A 24,283-nucleotide genomic window follows, 5' to 3' on the forward strand; every position below is an offset into this window, starting at 1 on the left:
TTATTGTAATTTTTTTCTTTGGTAGTATAGAAATCTAAAGGTTTGTACAAGTTAGGGACAAAGCCATTGGCAAAGGGAGGCAAGTATTTGGCCAATGAATCACTTGTATTTGAGAAATCTCTCTTGTTATATTGGAGCTCAGAGGTGGCAGTCAGATTTCTAGCAAGCTACCTTGCACAAGACAGCCTGTGAAGGCAAGTGCTAACACCTTCACAGGCTGGCTATCTACTGATAGCCTTTGGATCTAGGCTATGTTTTGGCCACAGGATGTTTTTTCCTTGTAGTATATCTCAGTAGGTTAGAGATTTAAGCTGGTATAGGATTTATTTTGGTTGTTTCTTTGGAATATCTTCAGTGCAGTCTAGGAAATGTTCATCAAACTCTGCGGTCAGCATAAATTCCTTTACTTAAACTTCTCAAGGTGGGCTTTGTCCTTGTGGATGGTGACCAAGTGTTACTTATCCTTATTGTACTCTCAACTCTCCTATTTTTATTTGAAATTTCTTGAAAATTCAGTTATGTTGATAAGACCAATGAAACAGAATTTCCCACATTAGATCAGTTGCATTGTGGGGAATTAGGAGAGGAAGGATGTTGGGATGGTTAATATTACATGTCCACTTAACTGGATTGAAGGATACCTAGATGGCTGGTCAAGTATTGTTTCTGGGTGTGTCTGCAAGGGTGTCACCAGAGGAGATAGACATTTGAGTCAGTGGACTGGGAGAGGATATCCCACCCTCAGTGGAGTAGGCACCATCCAGTCGGCTGCCAGCACAGCTAGAACAAAGCAGACAGAGGGTGGGCTAATCTTGCTTGCTGAGCCTTCTGGCTTTCTTCTTTATCGGTGCCAGATGCTTCCTTTGCTTTTCATGCCCTTGGACATCAGATCCCAGGTTCTTCCGCCATTACATTCTGGGACTTGCACCAGTGGCTTGCTTGGAGCTCTCAGGCCTTTGGCCACAGACTGAACGCTGCACTGTGAGCTTCCCTGGTTTTGAGACTTTTGGACTCCAACTGAGCACTACTGGTTTCTCTCTTCTTCAGTTTGCAGAGAGCCTATTGTGGGACTTCACCTTGTAATCATATGAGCTAATTCTCCCAAATAAACTCACATATATACACATACATATGTGTATACTCTTGGTTCTTTTTCTCTGGAGAACCCTGACTAATAGAGATGTTCAGCATGTGAACCTGGGTTGCCAATTTGTTTCCAAAGTCCTACAGCTTAAATTTAATAAGAAACATTCAAATCTGTAATTGAAAACAACATAGGAAATTATAAATCTATTATTATATATTTAAGTATATGAGTTTACAAACTTATCACCAAGCTGTTTTCTGTTGAATGTTTATTGATGTATGGATTTTATGGAATTCAGAATGCTTGTTACTTTAAAACACTGTTAGGAATGGAGATGAGCCTATAAAAAGCCTCTTTAAACCAATAGAAATGGAATAATAGCACTGGTATTAATCTGAATTGGGAAGAGGAGCATGTAGTAGAAAAGAGATGCAAAGGAGAGTTTCTTTCCCCTTTCTTAAGAGTTTAATCAAGAGCAAAATTTCAAAATAGGCTATTTATTCTTCATTACGATATTCCTTCATTCATACGAACGTTTATTGAACAAGCTTCATTTGCCCCTGACTATTCTAGTTATTGAGAATACAAAGATGAATATGATGTAATCTTCTTAAGAAGTTCACAGCCAGGTGCTGTGGCTCAGGCCTGTAATCCCAGCACTTTGGGAGGCTGAGGTGGGTGGATCACTTGAGGTCAGGAGTTCAAGACCAGCCTGACCCACATGGTGAAACCCCCTCTCTACTAAAAAAATATAAAATTAGCCAGGCATGGTGGCACATGCCTGTAATCCCAGCTACTCAGGAGGCTGACACAGGAGAATTGCTTGAACCTGGGAGGAGAAGGTTGCAGTGCACTGAGATTGCACCATTGCACTCCAGCCTGGGCAACAAGAGCAAAACTCTATCTAAAAAAATAAATAAATAAACATAAGTGTAGAGGGTGTGTGCAAGCATATAAAATTGGTGTCTGACCCAGTCTAGAGAAGGGTTTTCAGAAGAAACTGGCTCCTGCACCTAAGTTTGAAGAATGAATAGTAATAAGCCATGCTAAGAGTGGGCTGTAGAGGTATTTTAAACACAGGTGAAGGCCCAGAGTGGGATGGAACATGGTGCATTTGGAGAACTACAAGTAGTCAAGATGGCTGTAGTATAAAGGACTAAGGGGGCACTGTGAAAGATAAGGATGGAGAGAGAGGCTAGGATCAGATCGTGATGTCTTTTGTAGGTCATGTGCCTTAAGGTCTGCCAAAATTTGGAATGACTGTCTTCTTTGAGCAAAGACCATATTTTTATTATTTTAATCACAAAGAAATGGAAATTGCAGAATACCAAGAGGCAAGTCTCTTTTTGCATGCCCTATTAATTGTATTACCAAGTGCTACCTTGTGGTGACTTAAAATATTTCCACACATTCTTTGATACTCCTTCCTTCAGAGAATGGAGCCCAATTTATTTCCCTCTTAAGTGTGGCTATACATAGTCACTCATTTCCAAGAAATAGAATGTCTCAGAAATAATGGTGTGTGACATTTAAGTTTAGGATATTTAAAGGCATTGTGGCTTCCTCCTTGCTGTCTCTCATGGATTGCTTATTGGGGAGCCTAACTGCCATGGTATAAGGATGCTCGGGCAGCTCAATGGAGGGGTCCATGTGGTAAGGACCTGAGGCATCCTGACAACAAATAATGTGAAAATGGATTCTCCAGCCTCATTTAAGTCCTTGGATGACTACTGCTTCAACTGGCATCTTGACTACAAGATAGTTGAAAAGCATCTAACTAAGTCACTCTCAGGTTCCTGACTCTCAGGAATGGTGTGAGGTAATAAGTGTTTATTGTTTAAAGCTATTAAGTTTTAGAGTAATGTGTTACTCAGTAATAGAAAACTGAAACTCATTGCACAGCTGCTGGCCCTGTGCCTGAAAGCGAAACTGTTCACATACTTTCTAAACAATCTATAGGCGGCAGACCTGGGAAGCCTGTGTTGCTGTGGGGCTTTGACCAGTATAAGAGTCTTTTTGTGACTCGTAACCTCTTGGGCATGATGGGAATAAGGCAAATAAGATACCACAGTGACACCAGAATCCTCAAATAGAGTGATTTTGACCAGGAATCTTATATATAATTATTAAAAGGAAACTTAACACTGTATCTGTAGACACTATATAGTCCTTCTTTGTTCTGTAAATAGGTAAGCCTTTCTCTAGGGACAGACACATAGACTTCACTTAAGAAAAAACTAATTACTGTCTGTTAATCCCATCAGCTCCCCCCCCACACACACACACAAAGAAAAAGTGGTCATAGGATAGTTCACATCACTTTTCCCTGGATAAAGATTATCTAGGGAGAGTAGATAGAGAGAAGAGGGCTTAAGTGATCTCTTCCATTTTACAGATTTAAGTGCCATCCTAAATCTGACAGCTCTAGTCTAGACCATCCCTTTGAAACCCAGCTTCACATATCCAGCTGTCTCCGTGGTATCTCCATTTCAGTGTCTCATAGTTTCTCAAGCTTAAAATGTCTACATAGAATTATTGATTTCCAGTGGCATCTTTATCCAACCAGTGTTTCAAACCAGAAGCATAGGAATTCACCTTGGTTCCTCAATTTTCGTTATCTTCCATATCAGATCTCTCTGCAATTCATGTTGCTTTTCTTCCCCAAAACACATCTTGAATTTATTGCTATCATCTAGTCCAGGCAACCCTAATATATTTCATGGGTTATTGTATCAGTCTCTTAATTGGCCTCACATTATTTATTTGCCAAGTTCTTCTTTATTTATTTGCCAAGTTCTTCTTTATTTATCATCCAGAGATGAAAATTGATCATATTATTATTCTACCTTAAGCACTTCAATGGCTTTCCATTCAACTGAAAATACAAAGGAAATTTGACATCCCCTGTGTGATCCAGCCTGCCTACTTCTCAAACTCCTCTCTTACCATTCCTTCCCCTTAGTTATGATGCCTCTGTTACACTGATCTTCCAGGGCTTCGAGCATCTACCATACCATTCTTGCCTCATTTTTTCTCTACTCTCTGGAATTTTACCCTTCCATTCTTCATCTGTAGACTTTTTACCAGCTTAGGGAGGCCTTCCTCTCTTAGAGCTCAACTCTGTTCAAAGTTATCTAAGTACCTCAATTATCAGACTTTTACTTAGCTCATTTCTAAACAACACTACAGTTTGTAATTACATTGTCTATTTATAGGCATACCTTGTTTGTGCTGTGCGTTATTGTACTTTGCTGATATTGTGGGGTTTTTTTTACAAATTGAAAGTTTGTGGCAACCTTGCATTGAGCGAATTTATCAGCATCATTTGTTCAACAGCATGTCCCTTTATGTCTCTGTGTCACATTTTGGTAATTCTCGCAGTATTTCAAATTCCTCAATATTGCTGTATCTATTATGGTGATCTGTGATCAATGATCTTTCATGTTACTATTATAATGTCTTGAGGTCCCACGAACTGCACTCATATAAGATGGCAAACTTAATTGAGGAGTATTGTGTGTGTCCTGACTTCTCTACCAAGTACTGTTCCCCTATCTCTCTCCCTTTCCTTAGGCCTCCTTTTTCCTTGAGACACAACAATATTGAAATCAGGCCAGTTAATAACCTTTTAATGGCCTCTAAGTGTTCAAATGAATGGAAGAGGTGCATGTCTCTCACTTGAAATCAAAAGCTAGAAATGATTAATCTTAGTGAGGAAGACATGTCAAAAGCCAAAATAGGCTGAAAATTCAGTCTGTTCCACCAAACAGCCAAGCAGTGAATGCAAAGGAAAAGTTCTTGAAGGAAATTAAAAGTGCTGCTCTAATGAACACACAAATGATAAAAGAGCCAAACAGCCTTATTGCTGATTTGGAGAAAATTCTAGTGGTCTAGATAGAAGCTCAAACCAGCCCCACATTCCCTTAAGCCAAAGCCTAATCCACAACAAGGTCCTAACTCTCGTCAAGTCTGTGATGTCTGGAGAGGTACGGACACTGCGGAAGTAAAGCTAGCAGAAGTTGTTTCATAAGGTTTGAGGAAAGAAGCTGCCTCCATAACATAAATGTGCAAGGTGAGGCATCAAGTGCTAATGAAAAAGCTGCAGCAAGTTATCCAGATACGGCTAAATCCTTGATGAAGGTGGCCACACTAAACAACAGATTTCCAGTGTAGATGAAACAGTCCTATAGTGGAAGAAAATGCCATCTAGGACTTTCATAGCTAAAAGAGAAATCAATGCCTGGCTTCAAAGGGCAGGCTGACTTGTTAGCAGCTAATGTAGCCGGTGACTTTAAGTTGAATCCAGTGCTTATTTACCATTCTGAAAATCCTAGGACCCTTAAGAATAATGCTGAATCTTTTCCGCCTGGGCTCTGGAAAAGGAACTACAAAGCCAAAATGACACTACATGTGTTTACAGCAAGGTTTACTGAAAATTTTAAGTCCACTGTTGACATCTACTGCTCAGAAAAAAAGATTCCTTTCAAAATATGACTGCTCATTGACAATGCATCTGGTCATTGTCAGTGAGCAGTAATAAGAGCTCTGATGATTTCAGGTATAATCTTAAGACTGAAAAAAAAGAAAAAGAGCTCTGATGATGTACAGAAGATTAATGTTGTTTTCATGCTTGTTATCATAACATCCATTCTGCAGCCCATGGATCGAGAAGTAATTTAGACTTTCAAGTCTGACTTTTAAAGAAATACATTTCATAAGACTATAGCTGCCATAGATAGTGACTCCTCTAATGGTCCTGGGCCAACTAAATTGAAAACCTTCTGGAAAGGATTCAGCATTCCAGTTGCCATTAAGAACATTTGGACCAGGTGCAGTGGCTCACGCCTGTAATGTCCGCATTTTGGGAGGCCAAGGTGGTTGGATCACCTGAGGTTAGAAGTTCGAGACCAGCCTGGTCAACATGGTGAAACCCCGTCTCTACTGAAAATACAAAAAATTAGCCGGGCGTGGTGGCGCATGCCTGTAATTCCAGCTACTCGGGAGGCTGAGGCAGGAGAATCTCTTGAACCCAGGAGGCAGAGGTTGCAGTGATCCTAGATCACGCCATTGCACTCCAGCCTGGACAACAAGAGCAAGACTCTATCTCAAAAAAAAAAAAAAAAAAAAAAAAAAGAACATTTGTGATTCATGGAAGAAGGTTAAAATATCAACATTAATAAGAATTTGAAGAAGTTGATTCCAACCTTCATGGACGACTTTGAGAGGTTCAAGACTTCAGTGGAGGAAGTAACTGTAGATGTGGTGGTAATAGCAAGAGAACTAGAATTAGAAGTGGAGCCTGAAGATGTGAGTGAATTGCTGCAATCTCATGATCAAACTTGAATGGATGAGAAGCTGATTCTTATGGATGAGCAAAGAAGGTGGTTTCTTGAGGTGGAATCTACTGCAGGTGAAGATGCTGTGAAGGCCATTCAAATGGCAGCAAAGGATTTAGGATTTTAGATAAACTTCATTGATAAAGCAGCAGCAGGTTGAGAAGATTGACTCTAATTTACAAAGAAGTCTTACTGTGGGTTAAATGCCATCAAACAGTATTACATACTGCAGAGAAATCTTTCATGAAGAGTCAGTCAATATGACAAACTTCATTGTTGTCTTATTTTAATAAATTGCCACAGCCACTTCAGCCTTCAGCAACCACCACCCTGTTCAGTCAGCAGCCGTCAATGTCAAGGCAAGACCCTCTACCACCAGAAAGATTCCGACTTTCTTAAGTCTGAGATGGTTGTTAGCATGTTTTAGCAATAAAGTATTTTTAAATTAAGGTATATACATTTTTTAGACATGATGCTATTGTATACTTAATAGACTATAGTAGATTGTAAACATAACTTTTATATGCAATGGGAAACCAAAACATTTGAATGACCTACTTTATTGAGGTACTCATTTTATTGCAGTAGTTTGGAACCATACCCAATATCTCTGAGGTATGCCTGTACTTTACTTGTTAGCTTGTTTTTGTCTCCCTCACTAGACTGTGAGCTTCTTGAGTGAGCCATGTCTGTTTATTCACTGTAGTAGAAATTTAATAAATACTAGATAAATTAATGAGAGGTCTAAGGATTAGAGAAGAGTTAGGTATAATTCTTAAGTCCCTACTATATGTAACTCAAAAGGTGATGGTACTGTTCACCAAAATAAAGAAAAGAGACCACAAGAATCAGTCTAGAAGAGGAGGATGATGAATTTGGTTTTAGACACAGAGAATGTGAAGTAGCTATGTAATAGCCAGGTGCTGATGCCTAGTGGGTTGTCTCTATAAGAATCAAGGTAGGCTGGCCGGGCGCGGTGGCTCAAGCCTGTAATCCCAGCACTTTGGGAGGCCGAGGCGGGTGGATCACGAGGTCGAGAGATCGAGACCATCCCGGTCAACATGGTGAAACCCCGTCTCTACTAAAAATACAAAAAATTAGCTGGGCATGGTGGCACGTGCCTGTAATCCCAGCTACTCAGGAGGCTGAGGCTGGAGAATTGCCTGAACCTGGGAGGCGGAGGTTGCAGTGAGCCGAGATCGCGCCATTGCACTCCAGCCTGGGTAACAAGAGCGAAACTCCGTCTCAAAAAAAAAAAAAAAAAAAGAAAAAGAAAAAAAGAATCAAGGTAGGCTGGGCATGGTGGCTCATGCCTATCATCCTAGCAGTTCAGGAGGCCGAGTGGGAAGGATCACTTGAGCCTAGGAGTTCAGAGACCATCCTGGGTAACATGGTGAGACTCCTATGGAGTCCTAATTAGGGAAAAGGAGTTTGGCTGATGGGAGCAAGAAAAAGCAAAAAGATGATGCAGATAAGCTACAAATCTGCCTTTCTTCCTGGTCCAGGACACATAGCCCTTCTGTACAAATAATTCACAATCTTCCTGTGCCCAACTTCCACCAGCCATCTACAAGTAAGCTCACTGCAACCTTGGTGTTATTGGTCCTGCAAAAAGCCCTCCTCAGCATACACTATAAACGGTATCCTATAAAATCTGTAGCAAGCCTTGTTTCCTTGCAGTCGGCCTCTTTCTTGCAGGCTGCTCGCTGCCTCCCTGGTAATGTATTTTTGTACTTTCTCTAATAAATCTGCCTTTCTTTATCTACAATTGTTTTGGCAAGTTCTTTTACCCCCATATCAATAGCCCATCTTTCCCTTACAACAACTACATCTTAAAAAAATTTTTTTTTTTTTTTTTTTTTTTTTTTTGAGACGGAGTTTCGCTCTTGTTACACAGGCTGGAGTGCAATGGCGCGATCTCGGCTCACCGCAACCTCCGCCTCCTGGGCTCAAGCAATTCTCCTGCCTCAGCCTCCTGAGTAGCTTGGATTATAGGCACGAGCCACCATGCCCAGCTACTTTTTTTTTTTTTGTATTTTTAGTAGAGACGGGGTTTCACTATGTTGACCAGGATGGTCTTGATCTCTTGACCTTGTGATCCACCCGCCTCGGCCTCCCAAAGTGCTGGGATTACAGGCTTGAGCCACCGCGCCCGGCTGTATTTAGTTGGGTGTGGTGGGGCATATCTGCAGTTGCAGGTGGGGCATATCTGCATGGGAGGCTGAGACAGAAGGATCACTTGAACCCAGGAGTTTGAGGTTGCAGTGAGCTATGATTGTACCACTACACTCCAGCCTGGATGAGAGAGTGAGACCCTGTCTCAAAAAAAAGTTTTTAAAAATGAAAGAAGCAAAGTTGTCTGTTGTAATAGAGAGAGTGAGAGAGCTCACTTTGGATGTCTTACTACTGTCCTTTTTAAAAAAAAAAGACTTCACCCTTACTTCCTTCTTGGCTCTATATCTGTACAGGCTGATAAGAAGGCTCCTAGAACTCTTCTCCTCCTCTTTTGGCACCCGTACTTAATTTAAATCCCCCATGCTCAAAAACTTTTCCTCAGTCCCACCTCTTAGCCATACTAAAGGCCCAAACCCACTCCCTCTGCTCTGTCCAAGGCAATCAAGACCTACTTATGCCTCCCCAGCTCTTCCCAGGAGTCCCTCATGTGAGTATTACTTTCTACCAAGTTTTCTGGGGATGTAGTGTCATCAACCTGGACATCGGAACCAAATTTTGGGCAGTGGTCTTTCTTGCTTTTACAGGAGGACTATACAATATCTATATAAGCCCAAGAATCAGATCTGTGCTAGATAAGTACAGATTTGGAACCTTCAGAATGTGAATCAAGGATAGCAAGGAGCTGACTCAAGGATAGCAAGGCATTGACATATTCAACTCTGATTGCCAGGTAGAGGCTGCCCGATGCATTGGTTGCGAAGGACCAAGAATCAGCAGGAAAGAGTTCTGTGTTGGTTGCTGACATCTGCGTTGGGAATGGGAGTTGAAAGTAACAATATGAATGTTATGTATTTCTTCCTTGAACTAGAGGATCTCAAATTTACTTCAACAAGTTAACTTTGCATTAAGCCAAATTAATGGCAGATAGATGAGAAGTCTATTCAAACTACCCAAACTAAGGAAAAAGACTCTTTTGACAGCTAATTAAATTTTTAATTATTGTGAATTATGTAAGTCACTGGCAATATATTATCTTTTAAGTGACTTTAGAGACGATTTTGTTATTATTCTCAGAATAGGTAAATTTTTTGCTGAAATTATGAATTATTCAATGGATGCATAGTTATATAATCTTAGTGATTTCCATATTTGTTAAGAAACGTTAAAGTTGAAAAATTTTAAAGTATCTTGCTGTTTTCTCTTAAAGTAGCAATTTAAAAACTTCAAAAGCTTCTATTCTTAGAATTGAATAAATTTCTTCTTTTTTTTTTTTTTTGAGACGGAGTTTCGCTTTTGTTACCCAGGCTGGAGTGCAATGGCGTGATCTCAGCTCACCGCAACCTCCGCCTCCTGGGTTCAGGCAATTCTCCTGCCTCAGCCTCCTGAGTAGCTGGGATTACAGGCACGTGCCACCATGCCCAGCTAATTTTTTTGTATTTTTAGTAGAGACGGGGTTTTACTATGTTGACCAGGATGGTCTCGATCTCTTGACATCGTGATCCACCCGCCTCGGCCTCTCAAAGTGCTGGGATTACAGGCTTGAGCCACCGCGCCCGGCTAAATCTCTTCTTATAATGTTCTTCAAATCTTTTTTTTTGAGACAGAGTCTCGCTCTCACCCAGGCCAGAGTGCAGTGGTGTGATCTTGGCTCACTACAACCTCTGCCACCCAGGTTCAAGTGATTTCCTGCCTCAACCTCCCGAGTAGCTGAGACTACAGGTGGGCACCACCATATCTGGCTATTTTTTTTTTTTTTGATACAGATGGGGTTTCATTGTGTTGGCCAGGCTGGTCTTGAACTCCTGACCTCAGGTGATTTGCCTGCCTTGGCCTCCCAAAGTGCTGAGATTATATAAATATAAATTTATAAATATAAATTAAATTATAAATTAAATTATATTATATTATAAATTAAATTATTTTATATATTATAAATTATAATTATAAGTATAAGTATAATAATTATATAAATTATAATTATATAAATATAATAATAATTATATGATTATAATTATAAAATAGAATTATAATTAATATTATAAATTAATTATATATTATATATTATAAATTAAATTATAAATATAAATTATACAAATTTATATATTGGTAGATATATAAAATATCTACCAATAGTTCTAACAAAATTTTGGAAACTTGAGGTTTTTTTAGGGCAGTGATAAACCTTGTTTGGCATTGGCCAACAGTGATCTTTTTCTTACATCCTCCTAAAGAGAGTGACTCTGACTCTAAAGCTTATTATTCTGCACAGACAGATCAAGTAGGAATCTCCTGTCCTGGATTGGCTTAACAGTAACAAAGTGAACTTGTTGGCTCACTTAACTGTATAGTCCTCCATGGCATAGGGGAAGGAAATTTTCCCTTCCCTGAAGCTAAGTGAGGAGACTCCAGTAAAAAAACGTTTTCTCAATTGGGCACATGTGAAAGAAAGGTTGGCTGGGCACATTGGCTAAGGCCTGTAATCCCAGTGTTTTGGCAGGCTGAGGTGGGAAAATTGCTTCAGACCAGGAGTTTGAGACCAGCCTGGGCAACTTAGCAAGAGCCCATTTTTATAGAAAAAAGTTTTTTTTTTTTTAAGAAAAAAAGGTTTATTTCTTAGTCGATCTACACTATGCCTACCTGTTCAGGAAAAAAAGCAAGAGAGAGGGCAAATAGAGTAGTGAGAAAGCCTGTATACTTGTTGATTGGCTAACAGGGATGCATGAGTTTTCCATGGGCAAGCAGACAACTTGGACTTGTGCTGTCTTACCAGTATGTAGAGGTTTGGCTGCCAGATGAGGGGCCTTTGAGACCTGGAGTCTGTAATAAACTGATAGTGGGAGCTCCCTCTAGTGATGGTGATGGGGTTTATGGACAAGTTGAAGAGAGGCAGCAGGAGTTAAATTGCCCAGATCAGGACTCTGCAGTAAGGAGGACCCTCAGGGATCTCTGAAGAACTCACACGTAAGTTCTGAAAGAGCCAGGAAGGCTCATCAGCCAGAAGAAATTATCGGCTAGTTGGTATTGGCTAGAGAAAGCATCACAACCCAAGTGGTCAGGCGAGTAAGGAGACCTTTCTTCCTCTCATTCCATCAAACCCAATTCCTTGAGAGGCTAGGCCCACTGTTTATGTAGCATCATCTAGGGCTGAAGTTGGGAAGCACTAGGGATTATGAACCTTTCTGTAAAATAATGTCACCATTTCTTCTTACTGTCATCGCATTAACTGGTTCTTTCTAAAGGAAAAGAACACTTACTTCGGTGAATAATGAAATAAATTTTGAGGAAAGGAAAGTATTGCCAGTTCTAGGTTAACCAAGATTGGATTAGTTTACTGTTACTACTATTTAATGTCTGTTCTTTCCCCCCAAAGAAATTCACAAGTTCTTCCTTGCAGCTTCAAATCATTCGAGGTTAGAATTGAATTCATTTCTTAAAAATATACCTATTTTTCTGCTTTGTTCTCAATTATAATTATGTTTTTGCTTTAGAATAAAGGAACATGAGGAAGAAGAGGAAAGAAGGAAAAAACATGAAGAAAAAGATGCTGAGGAAATAAAGCGACAGAATGCACTATATGAAATCGAAATGAGAAAAAAACTAGAAAAGAAAAAAGAAGAGATACATGAAAGCAAGAGACGGTTTCTTGTAAGTTGAAAATGCAAAATTTCCAAAAAGGTTCAAAGTCGAATGCATGACTTTTAAAATTGATACATAATATTTGTACATATTTATGGAATACATGTGGTATTTTGATAGATGCATACGTTATGTAATGATCAAGTAAGAGAATTTAAGTTATCAGTCATCTTGAACATTTATCATTTCTTTGTGTTGGGAACATTTCAGATATTCTAGTTATTTTGAAACGTGCAATGTATTGTTAACTATAGTCCCCCCATTATGCTATCAAACACTAGAAATTATTCTTTCTGTCTAACTGTAAGTTCATACATCCTTACCAGCTTCTGATAGAATAACTGTCATTCTAGTTCCTGCCTTCATTAGATCATTTTTTAGTTCCCACATAATGAGTGAGAACATAAAACATTTGTCTTTCTGTGCCTGCAAATGCCTAATTTTTGATAATAAAAAATAGTAGAGTAGAAGATCTGCTCCCAAGTTGCTATTAAGTTGGGATTCTTAGGGAATGCATACTGTTGTGATAGCTATATTAGCTGTTGTTTTATGTGCATGTGCTCTCATGCATGAACAAGAAAGAGAAAAGAGAAAATGAGATTTTAAAATAATGAATTTATTTTCTTAAGAGTTATGAAGAATGAATGGGGTGATTTATATTTGGTGTCTATTGTGCCATTATTATGTGCTCCACAAATGTTAATATTTGTGTCGCAGTTCACCACAGGGGCATGTCTGGAGGATCTCCTAGTCCTAGTGCCACTGCTCCCTAGTTCCAGGCTGGGGCCTTCCCTAGCACTGCTGAGGAGCCACCTTGTGAAGCTCAGCTCCTGGAGGGCAGAGGAGAGAGGCTGAGAGTGCCTGAAGGCTCAAGAGGAGGATAAGAGGATAAGGATAGAATTACGAGCAGTGCCTGAAAATGCCTAGCCTATAGAGTCTGAGAAGGAAATTTATAATTAGATAAATGTAGTATTGAAAGATGCAAATGGCATCTTGGAGGACTTAACAATCATACAGAGGAACTGACCATGAAATACAAGAAGCAATCCAGCAGCCAGCGGATGAGAAGTTGCAAGAGAAGGCATGGGGTATATTTGTTCCACTGGCAGGCAAATTAAAGAAATTGTATGGATGTTCTCAGTGGTTAGAAGCAGCATTGAAAGGTCTTCAGGGAACCTTGACAAGTAACCCATATTCTCCCACCCAGTGTCTAGCACATGAACAGGCTTTTGCTAAAGAGTTTGCAGAAATTCTTCATTTCACATTCTGGTTTGAACTCAGGATGACAAATCCTGCTTTACAGAATGATTTCACCTATTGTAGAAGAATATTGAGTTGTATGAGGATTAATAATGTACTGTCAGGCCAGACATAGTGGCTTCCACCTGTAATCCTAACACTTTGGGAGGCTTAGGCAGGCAGATCTCTTTGGACTCAGGAGTTCGAGACCAGCCTGGCAACATGGTGAAACTCTGTCTCTACAAAAAGTAGAAAAATTAGCCAAGCATGGTGGTACATGCCCGTGGTCCCAGCTCCTCAGGGGGCTGAAGCTGGAGGATTGCTTAAGCTGGGAAGTGGAGGTTTCAGTGAGCCAAGATCGCACCACTGCACTCCAGCCTGGGTGACAGAGCAAGACTCTGTCTCAAAATAAATAAATAAATAAATAAATAAATAAATAAATAAATAAATAAAATAAACAACCTAATGAGGCATCTTTTCGCTCTTGTGGCCCAGGCTGGAGTGCAGTAGTGTGATCTCAGCTTACTGCAACCTCCAACTCCCCGGTTCAAGCAACTCTCTTGCCTCAGCCTCCCAGGTTGCTGGGATTACAGGCTCATGCCACCACACCCAGCTAATTTTTTATATTTTTAGTAGACAGGGTTTCACTGTGTTGGCCAGGCTGGTCTTGAACTACTGACCTCAGGTGATCCACCTGACCTGGCCTTCCAAAGCGCTGGGATTACAGGGGTGAGCCACTGGTGCCCAGCCCGGTTTATTTTTTGAGACAGAGTCTTGCTTTGTCCCCCAGGCTGGAGTGCACTGGTGGGATCTGAGCTCACTGCAATCGCTGCCTCCTGGGTTCAAGTGATCTTCTGCCTCAGCTTCATAAGTAGCTAGTATTACAGGCATGCACCACCACACTTGGCTAAGTTTTATATTTTTTTAGTAGAGACAGGGTTTCACCATGTTGGCCAGGCTGGTCTCAAACTCCTGACCTCGTGATTCTCCTACCTCAGCCTCCCAAAGTGCTGGGATTACAGGTGTGAGCCACTGTGCCTAGCCTGAAAAGTTTATTTTTTTGAAAAGATAAACAAAATTTACAACCCTCTAGTGAGATTAAGAAAAAAGGAGAAGATCTAAATTAAAAAACTCAGAGATGAAAAGAGACATTACAACTGATGCTGCAGAAATTCAAAGGAACATTAGAGGCTACTATGAGCGACTATATGTCAATAAATTGGATAACCTAGAATACATATAGATAAGTTCCTAGACACATACAGCCTACCAAGATTGAACCATGAAAAAATCCAAAATCTGAACAGACTAATAACAGGGGATGAGATTGAAGCCATAAAAAAAAAAAAGAGAGAGAGAGAGAGAGAGAGATTGAAACCATAATAAAAAGTCTCCCAGTTAAAGAAAAGCCTGGGACCCAGTGGCTTCATTACTGAATTCTAGCAAACCTGCAAAGGAGAACTAATATCAATCATACTCATACTACTCTGAAAAATAGAGGAGGAAGGAATACTTTCACACTCATTCTGTGATGCCAGTATTACCTTGATACCAAAACCAGACAAAGACACATCAAAAAAAAAAAAGAAAACTACAGGCCAGTGTCTCTGATTAATGTTGATGAAAAATCCTTATCAAAATACTAGCAAAGCCAGGTGTGGTGGCTCATGCTTCTAATCCAAGCACTTTGGAGGCCAAGGTGGGCGGATCACCTGAGGTCAGGAGTTCAAGACCAGCCTGACCAACATGGTGAAACCCTGTCTTAAAAAAAAAAAAAAAAAAGCCGGGCACAGTGGCTCAAGCCTGTAATCCCAGCACTTTGGGAGGCCGAGGCGGGCGGATCACAAGGTCAAGAGATCAAGACCATCCTGGTCAACATGGTGAAACCCTGTCTCTACTAAAAATACAAAAACTTAGGGAAAAAAAAAAAAACTAGCAAACTGAATTCAGCAATACATAAGAAAGATCATTCATCATGACCAAGTGGTATTTATCCCTGGGATGCAAAGATGGTTCAACATATGTAAATCAGTTAATGTGATATATAAACAGAATAAAGGACAAAAACCATATGATCATTTCAATTGATGCTGAAAAAGCATTTGATAAAATTCCGTAGCTCTTCATGATAAAAATCCTCAAAAAGCAGGATAGAAGGAACGTACTTCAACATAATTAAAGCCGTATATGACAGACCCACATCTAGAATCATGCTGAATGGGGAAAATTTGAAAGCCTTTCCTTTTTGGAACACAACAAAGATGTCCAGTGTCACCACTGTTATTCAACAGTGTATTGAAAGTCCTAGCTAGAGCAATCAGACAAGAGGATGAAGCAAAGGGCATCCAAAATAAAAAGAAAGAAGTAAAATTATCCCTGTTTGCAGATTATATGATCAAATTATCCCTGTTTGCAGATGATATGATATTTGGAAGGCCCTAGAGACAGTGCCGAAAAAGTATTAGAACTGATTAACAAATTCAATAAGTTGCAGGACACAAAATCAGCACATAAAAATGCCAACAGAAAACAATCTGAAAAAGAAATCAAGAAAGTAATCCCATTTACAAGCTACAAATAAAATAAAATACCTAGGAATGAATCAAAGAAGTGAAAGATCTCTATAAAACACTGATGCAAGAAATTGAAAAAGATATCAAAAAGGGAAAGATATTCTATGTTCATGGATTGGAAGAATCAGTACTGTTAAAATGTCCATACTGCTCAAAGCAAACTACAGAGTAAATGTAATCCTTGTCAAAATACCAGTGACATTTTTCACAGAAATAGAAGAAACAATCCTAAAGTTTATATGGAACCACAAAAGACTCAGAATACCTAAAACTATCCTGAGCAAAAGAATGAAACTGGAGGAACCAAATTGCCTGACTTCAAATTATACTACAGAGACATAGTAACCAAAACAGCATGGTACCAGCATGAAAAAAGATACATAAACCAATGGAATAAAAATACAGAACCCATAAACAAATTTACACACCTCCAGTGAACTCATTTTCTTATTTTTAAGTGTTTGTTTATTATAAAATTATTTTTGAGATGGAGTGTTGCTTTATTGCCCAGTCTAGAGTCCAGGTACATGATCTTGGGTTACTGCAACCTCTGCTTCCCAAGTTCTTGTGATTCTCCTGTTTCAGCTTCCCAGGTAGCTGGGAATAAGGCACCCACCACAATGCCCAGTGAATGTTTGTGTTTTTCAGTAGAGGTGGGGTTTCACCATATTGGTCATGTCTGGTCTCAAACTCCTACCTCAAGTGATTGATCCATGTGCCTCGGCCTCCCAAAGTGCTGGGATTACAGGTATGAGCAACCATCTCCGACCACCAACAGTGAACTCATTTTTTGACAAAGGTGCCAAGAACATACATAGAGGAAAAGACAGTCTCTTCAATAAATGGTGCTGGGAACACTGGGTATCCATATGCAGAACAATGAAACTAGACCCCTATCTCTCACCATATACAAAAGTCAAATTAGGCTAGGCACAGTGGCTCACACTTGTAATTCCAGCATGTTGGGAGGCCAAGGCAGGAGGATCACTGGAGGCCAGGAATTTGAGACCAGCCTGGGCAACATAGCAAGACCCCACCTCTCTCTATATATATATATTTAAAAATCAAATCAAAGTGGATTAAAGATTTAAATCTAAGAGCTCAAACTATGAAACTAAAATCCCTTGTTGAATTGTGAAGAAAACAATCACCACCCAAATCCCTTGTTGAATTTGTGAAGAAAACCTTGAAGAAACTCTTTAGGACATTGGACTGGGCAAAGATTTCTTGAATAATACCCTATAAGCACAGACAACTAAAGCAAAAAGGGACAAATGGGATCATATCAAGTTAAAAAGCTTCTGCACAGCAAAAGAAACAAAATAGTGAAGAGACAACCCACAGAATGGGAGACAGTATTTGCAAATTATCCATCTAACAAGAGATTAAAAACCAGAATATATAAGGAGCTCAAACAACTCAATAGAAAAAAAAACTCTAATAATCTGATTTTAAAATGGGCAAAGATTTGAATAGACATTTCTCAAAAGAAAACATACAAATGGCTAAGAGGTCGATATAGTTTGGCTGTATCCCTACCCAAATCTCATGTCGAATTGTAATTCCATGTTTGGAGAGGGACCTGGTGGGATGTGATTGGATCAAGGGGGATTGGATTTCCTCCTTGCTGTTCTTATACTGACTTCTCATGAGATCTGGTTGTTTAAAAATGTGTAGCACCTTCCCCTTCACTCTCTTTCCTGCTGTCATGTGAAGATGTGCCTTGCCTCCCCTTTGCCTCCTACCATGATTGTAAGTTTCCTGAGCCCTCCTCAGCCATGCTTTCTATACAGCCTGTGGGACTGTGAGTCAATTAAACCTCTTTTCTTTATAAATTACCCAGTCTCAGGTAGTTCTTCGTAGCAGTGTGAGAACGGACCAGTACAGAAAATTGGTACTGGGAGTGGGGCATTGCTATAAAGATACCTGAAAATGTGGAAGCAACTTTGGAACTGGGTTAAGAGACAGAGGTTGAAACATTGGAGGGCTCAGAAGACAGGAAGATGAGAGAACGTTTGGAACTTCCTAGAGACTTGTTGAATGATTGTGACCAAAATGCTGATAGTGATATGGACAACGAAATGCAGACTAAGGTGTTATTAGATGCAGATGAGGAACTTACTGGGACCTGGAGTAAAGGTCACTCTTACTATGCTTTAGTAAAGAGACCGGCTTTAGCCTGAGTCCCTGCTTTAGAGATACAGAGCAGGAATGTTTTTAACAGCACCCAAGTCACCTCTTGAATGCTTTGCTGCTTAGAACTCTTTTCTGCCAGATACCCTAAATCATCTCTCTCAAATTCAGAGTTCCACAAATCTCTAGGGCAGGGGCAAAATGCCACCAGTCTCTTTGCTAAAACATAACAAGAGTTACCTTTTCTCCAGTTCATAACAAGTTCCTCATCTTCATCTGAGACTGTCTCAGCCTGGACCTTATTGTCCATATCGCTATCAGGCTTTTGGTCAAAGCCATTCAACAAGTATCTAGGAAGTTCCAACTTTCCCACATTTTCTTGTCTTCTTCTGAGCCCTGCAAACTGTTCCAACCTCTGCCTGTTACCCAGTTCCAAAGTCACTACCGTATTTTCAGGTATCTTTTCAACAACACCCTACTCTACTGGTACCAATTTACTGTATTAGTCAATTTTCATGCTGCTGATAAAGACATACCCAAGGCTGGACAATTTACAAAAGAAAGAGGTTTAATTGGATTTATAGTTCCACATGGCTGGGTAAGCCTCACAATCATGGTGAAAAGCAAGGAGGAACAAGTCACATCTGACATGGATGGCAGCAGGCAAAGAGAGAGAGTTTGTGCAGGAGAACGCCTCTTTATAAAACCATCAGATCTTGTGATACTTATTCATTATCATGCGACCAGTAAGGAGGAAACTGCCCCCGTGATTCAATTATCTCCCACCAGGTCCCTCCCAGAACATGTGTGAATCATGGGAGTGCAATTTGAGAGAAGACTTGGATGGGGACACAGAGCCAAACCATGTTTGCCACTGTCCTACAGACCCCAGAATGGTAGATGTAGCAACATCTTGCACTGTGCACCTGGAAAAGCCTCAGGTACTCAACACTAGTCCATAAAAGCTGTCGAGGGGGCTGTACCCTGCAGAGCCACAGAGGTGGAACTGCCCAAGGCCATGGGAGCCAACCCCTTGCATCAGCATGCGCTGGGTATGAGACATGGAGTCAAAGAAAATAATTTAGGAACTTTAAAATTTAATAACTGCCCTGCTGGGTTTTGGACCTGCATGGAGTCTGTAGGCCCTTTGTTTTGGCCAATTTCTCCCTTTTGAAACAGTAACATTTACCTAATGCCTGTATCTCCATTGTATCTTGAAATTAATTAACTTGTTTTTGATTTTGTGGCCTCAAGTGGGAGGGATTTGCTTGTCTCAGTGAGACTTTGGAGTTAGACTTTTGAGTTAATGCTGGAATGAGTTAAAACTTTTGGGGACTGTTGGAAAGGCATGATTGGTTTTGAAATATGAGAAGGAAACGAGATTTGGGAGGGGTTAGGGGCAGAATGATATGGTTTGGCTCTGTGTCACCACCCAAATCCCTTGTTGAATTGTGATCCTGAGTGTTAGAGGTGGGTCCTGGTGGGAAGTGATTAGATCATGGGGGATGGTTTCTAATGGTTTAACACTATCTTCCTAGTGCAGTCTCGTAAGTGAATTCTCATGAGATTTGATTGTTTAAAAGTGTGTAGCACTTCCCTCTTCATGCTCTCTGTCTTGCTATCATGTGAAGACTGCTTACTTCCTTTCACCTTATGCCATGATCATAAGTTTCCTGAGGCCTCCCGGTCATACTTCCTATACAGCCTGTGGAATTGTGACAGTTAAACCTGTTTTCTTCATAAATTACCCAGTCTCAGGTAGTTCTTGACAGTAAGTTGAGAATGGACTAATACAGCTGGTATTATTATTATTTTTTTTTTTTTTGAGACAGAGTTTCGCTCTTGTTACCCAGGCTGGAGTGCAATGGCACGATGTCGGCTCACCGCAACCTCCGCCTCCTGGGCTCAGGCAATTCTCCTGTCTCAGCCTCCTAAGTCGCTGGGATTACAGGCACGCGCCACCACGCCCAGCTAGTTTTTTGTATTTTTAGTGGAGACGGAGTTTCACCATGTTGACCAGGATGGTCTCGATCTCTCGACCTCGTGATCCACCCGCCTCGGCCTCCCAAAGTGCTGGGATTACAGGCTTGAGCCACCGCGCCTGGCCTACAGCTGGTATTATAATACTCTATGACAGTAGGAGCATTTGCCAAAACTTCCAAACTTGATATAAAAGGTTGTATCAAAGTTGTTTTTTTTTTTTAGCCTAATCTGGTAGACAAAGGTAACATAACTTCCTGATTTTTTACTTATTTTATGTTTTGAGATAGGATCTTGCTCTGTTGCCCAGGCTGGAGTACAGTGGCACAATCATGGCTCACTGAAGGCTTGACTTCCCAGGCTTAAACAATTCTCCCACCTTAGCATCCTAAGTAGATGGGACTAGGCGTACACCACTATGCCTGGCTAATGGGGTATGTGGTATAGGATGGTCTCCAACTCCTGAGCTCAAGTAGTCCTCCCGTCTTGGCCTCCCATAGTGCTGGTATTATAGGTGTGAGCTATCATAACTGGTGTGTATCAAAATTCTTAAGGACCAACCTCTTAATAGTGTAGAGTATCTTCTAAATGCTCTCCAGTACACAGTAAAATATTTGAATGATGAGACTACAAGCAAATTAAATCCATGCTGCAATAACAGATCTGGAATAAGCACCTGCTGTAGACAGAAGACAGTGTTCTGCACTGACTGAGAATATGGTTTTCTAGTGATTGCAATTACCATGTCATTTTTCTTGCTTTTATGTCTTCCCCTGTTCCTCTTGCCTCCCTTAAGATCATGTTCATATTCTTAAGACTTCTTTTCTATGTCCGTATGAGTAAAGTTATACTTTAAAGAGATATTGTCCTTTCAAACAGGTCACCTACAGTGGCTAATTATGCATTGGGGTCTCTACTGAAAAAAAATTCTGTGACTTTATAACTAAACATTTTCAGATGTGAATTTTGGGGAAACTAATATTTAATACTGCTTCTCCTACATGGCAAAACTGCCTATTCTGCTATTTGAAAACCCCCAGAGACTTTCTTTTCTACTATCACTTTTTTCATGTGCTGCCAAAATGAAAACATTTAAATTTATTGTACAAATGGTAGCCAATACAAGTTTTTTAATTAGTAAGATTTTTGTTTAAAGTTTTAATTTTGCATTTTCACTTTTTTGGTAAGGGTGTATGTTATGTATTTAACCTTTGTTAACATTAAAAACTGTGATGTGTGCATAGAATATTACTTTCTAGGGATAAATCTCCCATTTCCTCATTCTTTTGTCTTTTTCTTTCTTGGTCTACTCCCTCATCTTGATAAAATACACCTTTGAGTAGCTTCCTTAAGAATGGGTGTATGGGAGGTAAAATTTTTGAATTATCTGAAAAGCTTATCTTCTTAATTATTATTTTTTAAGGACTAGTATAATAGTATGGAAAGCTTATCTTTTAAAGTCATGCATGATTTATAATTTGATTGGTTAGAGAATTCTGGGTTCAGAATTCAGAATTTTGTATTCATTGTTTTATATTCCTCTGGCATCCAGTATTGCTATTGAAAAGCATGATGCCATTGATGATCTTCATCTAATATATGTAATCATTTTTACTTTTCTTTTTTTTGTTGTTTTGTTTTGAGATAGTTTCACCCTGCCTCTCTAGCTGGAGAGCAGTGGCAATGGTGTTGGCTCACTGCTGCAACCTCCACCTGCCAGGGTTAAGCACTTCTTGTGCCTCAGCCTCCCCAGTAGCTGGGATTACCAGTGTGTGCCACCATTTCTGGCTATTTTTTGTATTTTTCTTAGAGACAGGGTTTTGCCATGTTGGCCAGGCTGGTCTTGAACTTCTGGCCTTAAGTGATCCATCCGCCTTGGCCTCCCGAAGTGCTGGGATTACAGGCGTGAGCCATCGCCCCCAGCCATTTTTTTTTTCTTTTTCTTCTTTCTCTCTGTATCTGAATGGTTTTAGGGTCCTCTCTTTATCTCTGGTGCTTTAAAATTTTACAATGATGTGCCTTCATTCATTTTTCTGGCATTCAGTTGATGCTTTTATTCTGGAAACTTATACTTCTTTCATCCTGAGAACTTATATTGCTTTATTTCGTAAATAATTTTGTCCCCTCCTATTTTGTCTTTCTCTTGTTCTAGAATCCCTCTGATAGATATTGGACTTTTTGAAATAATGCTGTAATTTTTAAGAATCTTTTCTCATAGTTAAGAGAAGACTTAATGCATATGATAGAAAACCCAAAATAATATACAGGTTTAAAGTGGAGGGGTGTCGGGTAATGGCAGCTGTAGAGTTAACAGGACTAAGACACCTTTTTCTTTCTCTCTTTTTTTAACTCTGTTACTCTTTTTTTTTTTTTTTTTGGAGCTGGAGTCTTGTTCTGTCACCCAGGCTGGAGTGCAGTGATGTGATCTCAGCTGACTGCAACATCCGCCTCCTGGGTTCAAACAATTCTCCCTGCCTCAGTCTCCCAAGTAGCTGGGATTACAGGCACCCACCACTATGCCCGGCTAATTTTTGTATTTTTAGTAGAGTTGGGGTTTCACCATGTTGGCCAGGCTGGTCTTGAATTCCTGACCTCAGGTGATCCGCCTGCTTCAGCCTCCCAAAGTGCTGGGATTACAGGCATGAGCCACCACGCCCAGCCTACTCTGTTATTCTTTGTACATACATGGCATCTATTCTGAAGTTTGCCTCATGCCCTGAATAGCTAATGGAGTTTCAGCCCTCATGTCCACATTCTGGGCAGCAAGAAAAAAGAAAGGATGAAGGTCAAAAGCGAGTACTCTATTTCCTAACTCTCTGTTCTTCTCCTTCTCCTCCCCGTCCTCCTCCTCATCATGAGCTATGATCATGTCACTGCACTCCAGCCTGGGTAACAGACACCCTGTTTAAATAACAAAATATGCTAATACACACACACACACACACACACACACACACACACACACACACACACAGACACACACACCCCCAGGCTATTGTGCTCAATGGCATCTGTTTTTATGATGGCTAACTCAAGCTGAGATCATAGAATGTATGCTAACATGAACAGATCTTTACCTTTTGTTTTAAATATTAGTGACCTATTTGTAAAATTTTTCTTAGAATACATATCTGTATTTCCTTATATGTATGCAAAAGCAAAGTCTGGACAAGAAACTAGCAACAGTGATTTAGTCTGGAAGGAGAATTAGGACAGGTTCTTGTTAGCTATTGATAAGTTGAAAGATATTTTTCTTTGTGATAAGTTAACATACAGTTTTCCCCCCAAGGAACATATGCAGGATAAACATATAATCAAAGCTGTAGAACAGCAGCAGCAAGAGGAAGAAGATGAAAAGATTAGAAAATTTATCAAAGCAAAAAAGTGTCTTATACAAATGAGAAAAGAAAAAGAAGCTGAAACACACAGGTAAGCTTTAATAATGTTTAAAATAAAGTACTATGATTTTATGATTATTATGAGAGTAGTCTTTAAGAACAGATATCTTATTTTATATATGACTGGACCATTCAGTGACTTGATTTCCGTTTGGGACATGGGTGTGAGGACATCTTTTTTTTTTTTTTTTTTTTTTTTTGAGACGGAGTTTCTCTCTTGTTACCCAGGCTGGAGTGCAATGGCACGATCTCGGCTCACCGCAACCTCCACCTCCTGGGTTCAGGCAATTCTTCTGTCTCAGCCTCCTGAGTAGCTGGGATTACAGGCACGCACCACCATGCCCAGCTAATTTTTTGTATTTTTAGTAGAGACGGGGTTTCACCTTGTTGACCAGGATGGTCTCGATCTCCTGACCTTGTGATCCACCCGCCTCGGCCTCCCAAAGTGCTAGGATTACAGGCTTGAGCCACCGCGCCCGGCCATGAGGACATCATCTTGTAGACAGTCAGAAACGCTGATCTGCTGTCCCAGAGGAATATGAGCTGAAGATGGCTTTGTGAGCCATTGCTATGTAAGTGGTAGTTGGAGTTGTGGATACAGATGAGCTCACCTAGGGCGAGTAGTAAGAAATGAAGGTGGCATGGTCCCTAGAGAACTCCACTGAAAAGTCAAATGGAAAAATAAGATAATGTGAAAACCAAAGAAGAGTTTCCAGAGATTGGAAG

General features: G+C 40.1%; 1 protein-coding gene across 1 annotated transcript in view; it reads left to right on the plus strand.

Annotated features, from left to right (window-relative positions):
* The window catches only part of CFAP210 (cilia and flagella associated protein 210), a 46,566-nt gene that overhangs the window by 13,566 nt on the left and 8,717 nt on the right, over positions 1 to 24,283 (plus strand). Inside the window, exons 5-6 of the mRNA XM_039469981.2 lie at positions 12,087 to 12,243; positions 23,449 to 23,588. Coding sequence (XP_039325915.2) covers positions 12,087 to 12,243; positions 23,449 to 23,588 — 297 coding nt within the window. The remainder of the gene's footprint in view (positions 1 to 12,086; positions 12,244 to 23,448; positions 23,589 to 24,283) is intronic.

The sequence above is a fragment of the Saimiri boliviensis genome, chromosome 5, assembly GCF_048565385.1.
Source record: "Saimiri boliviensis isolate mSaiBol1 chromosome 5, mSaiBol1.pri, whole genome shotgun sequence".
NCBI classification, from domain to species: Eukaryota; Metazoa; Chordata; class Mammalia; order Primates; family Cebidae; genus Saimiri; species Saimiri boliviensis.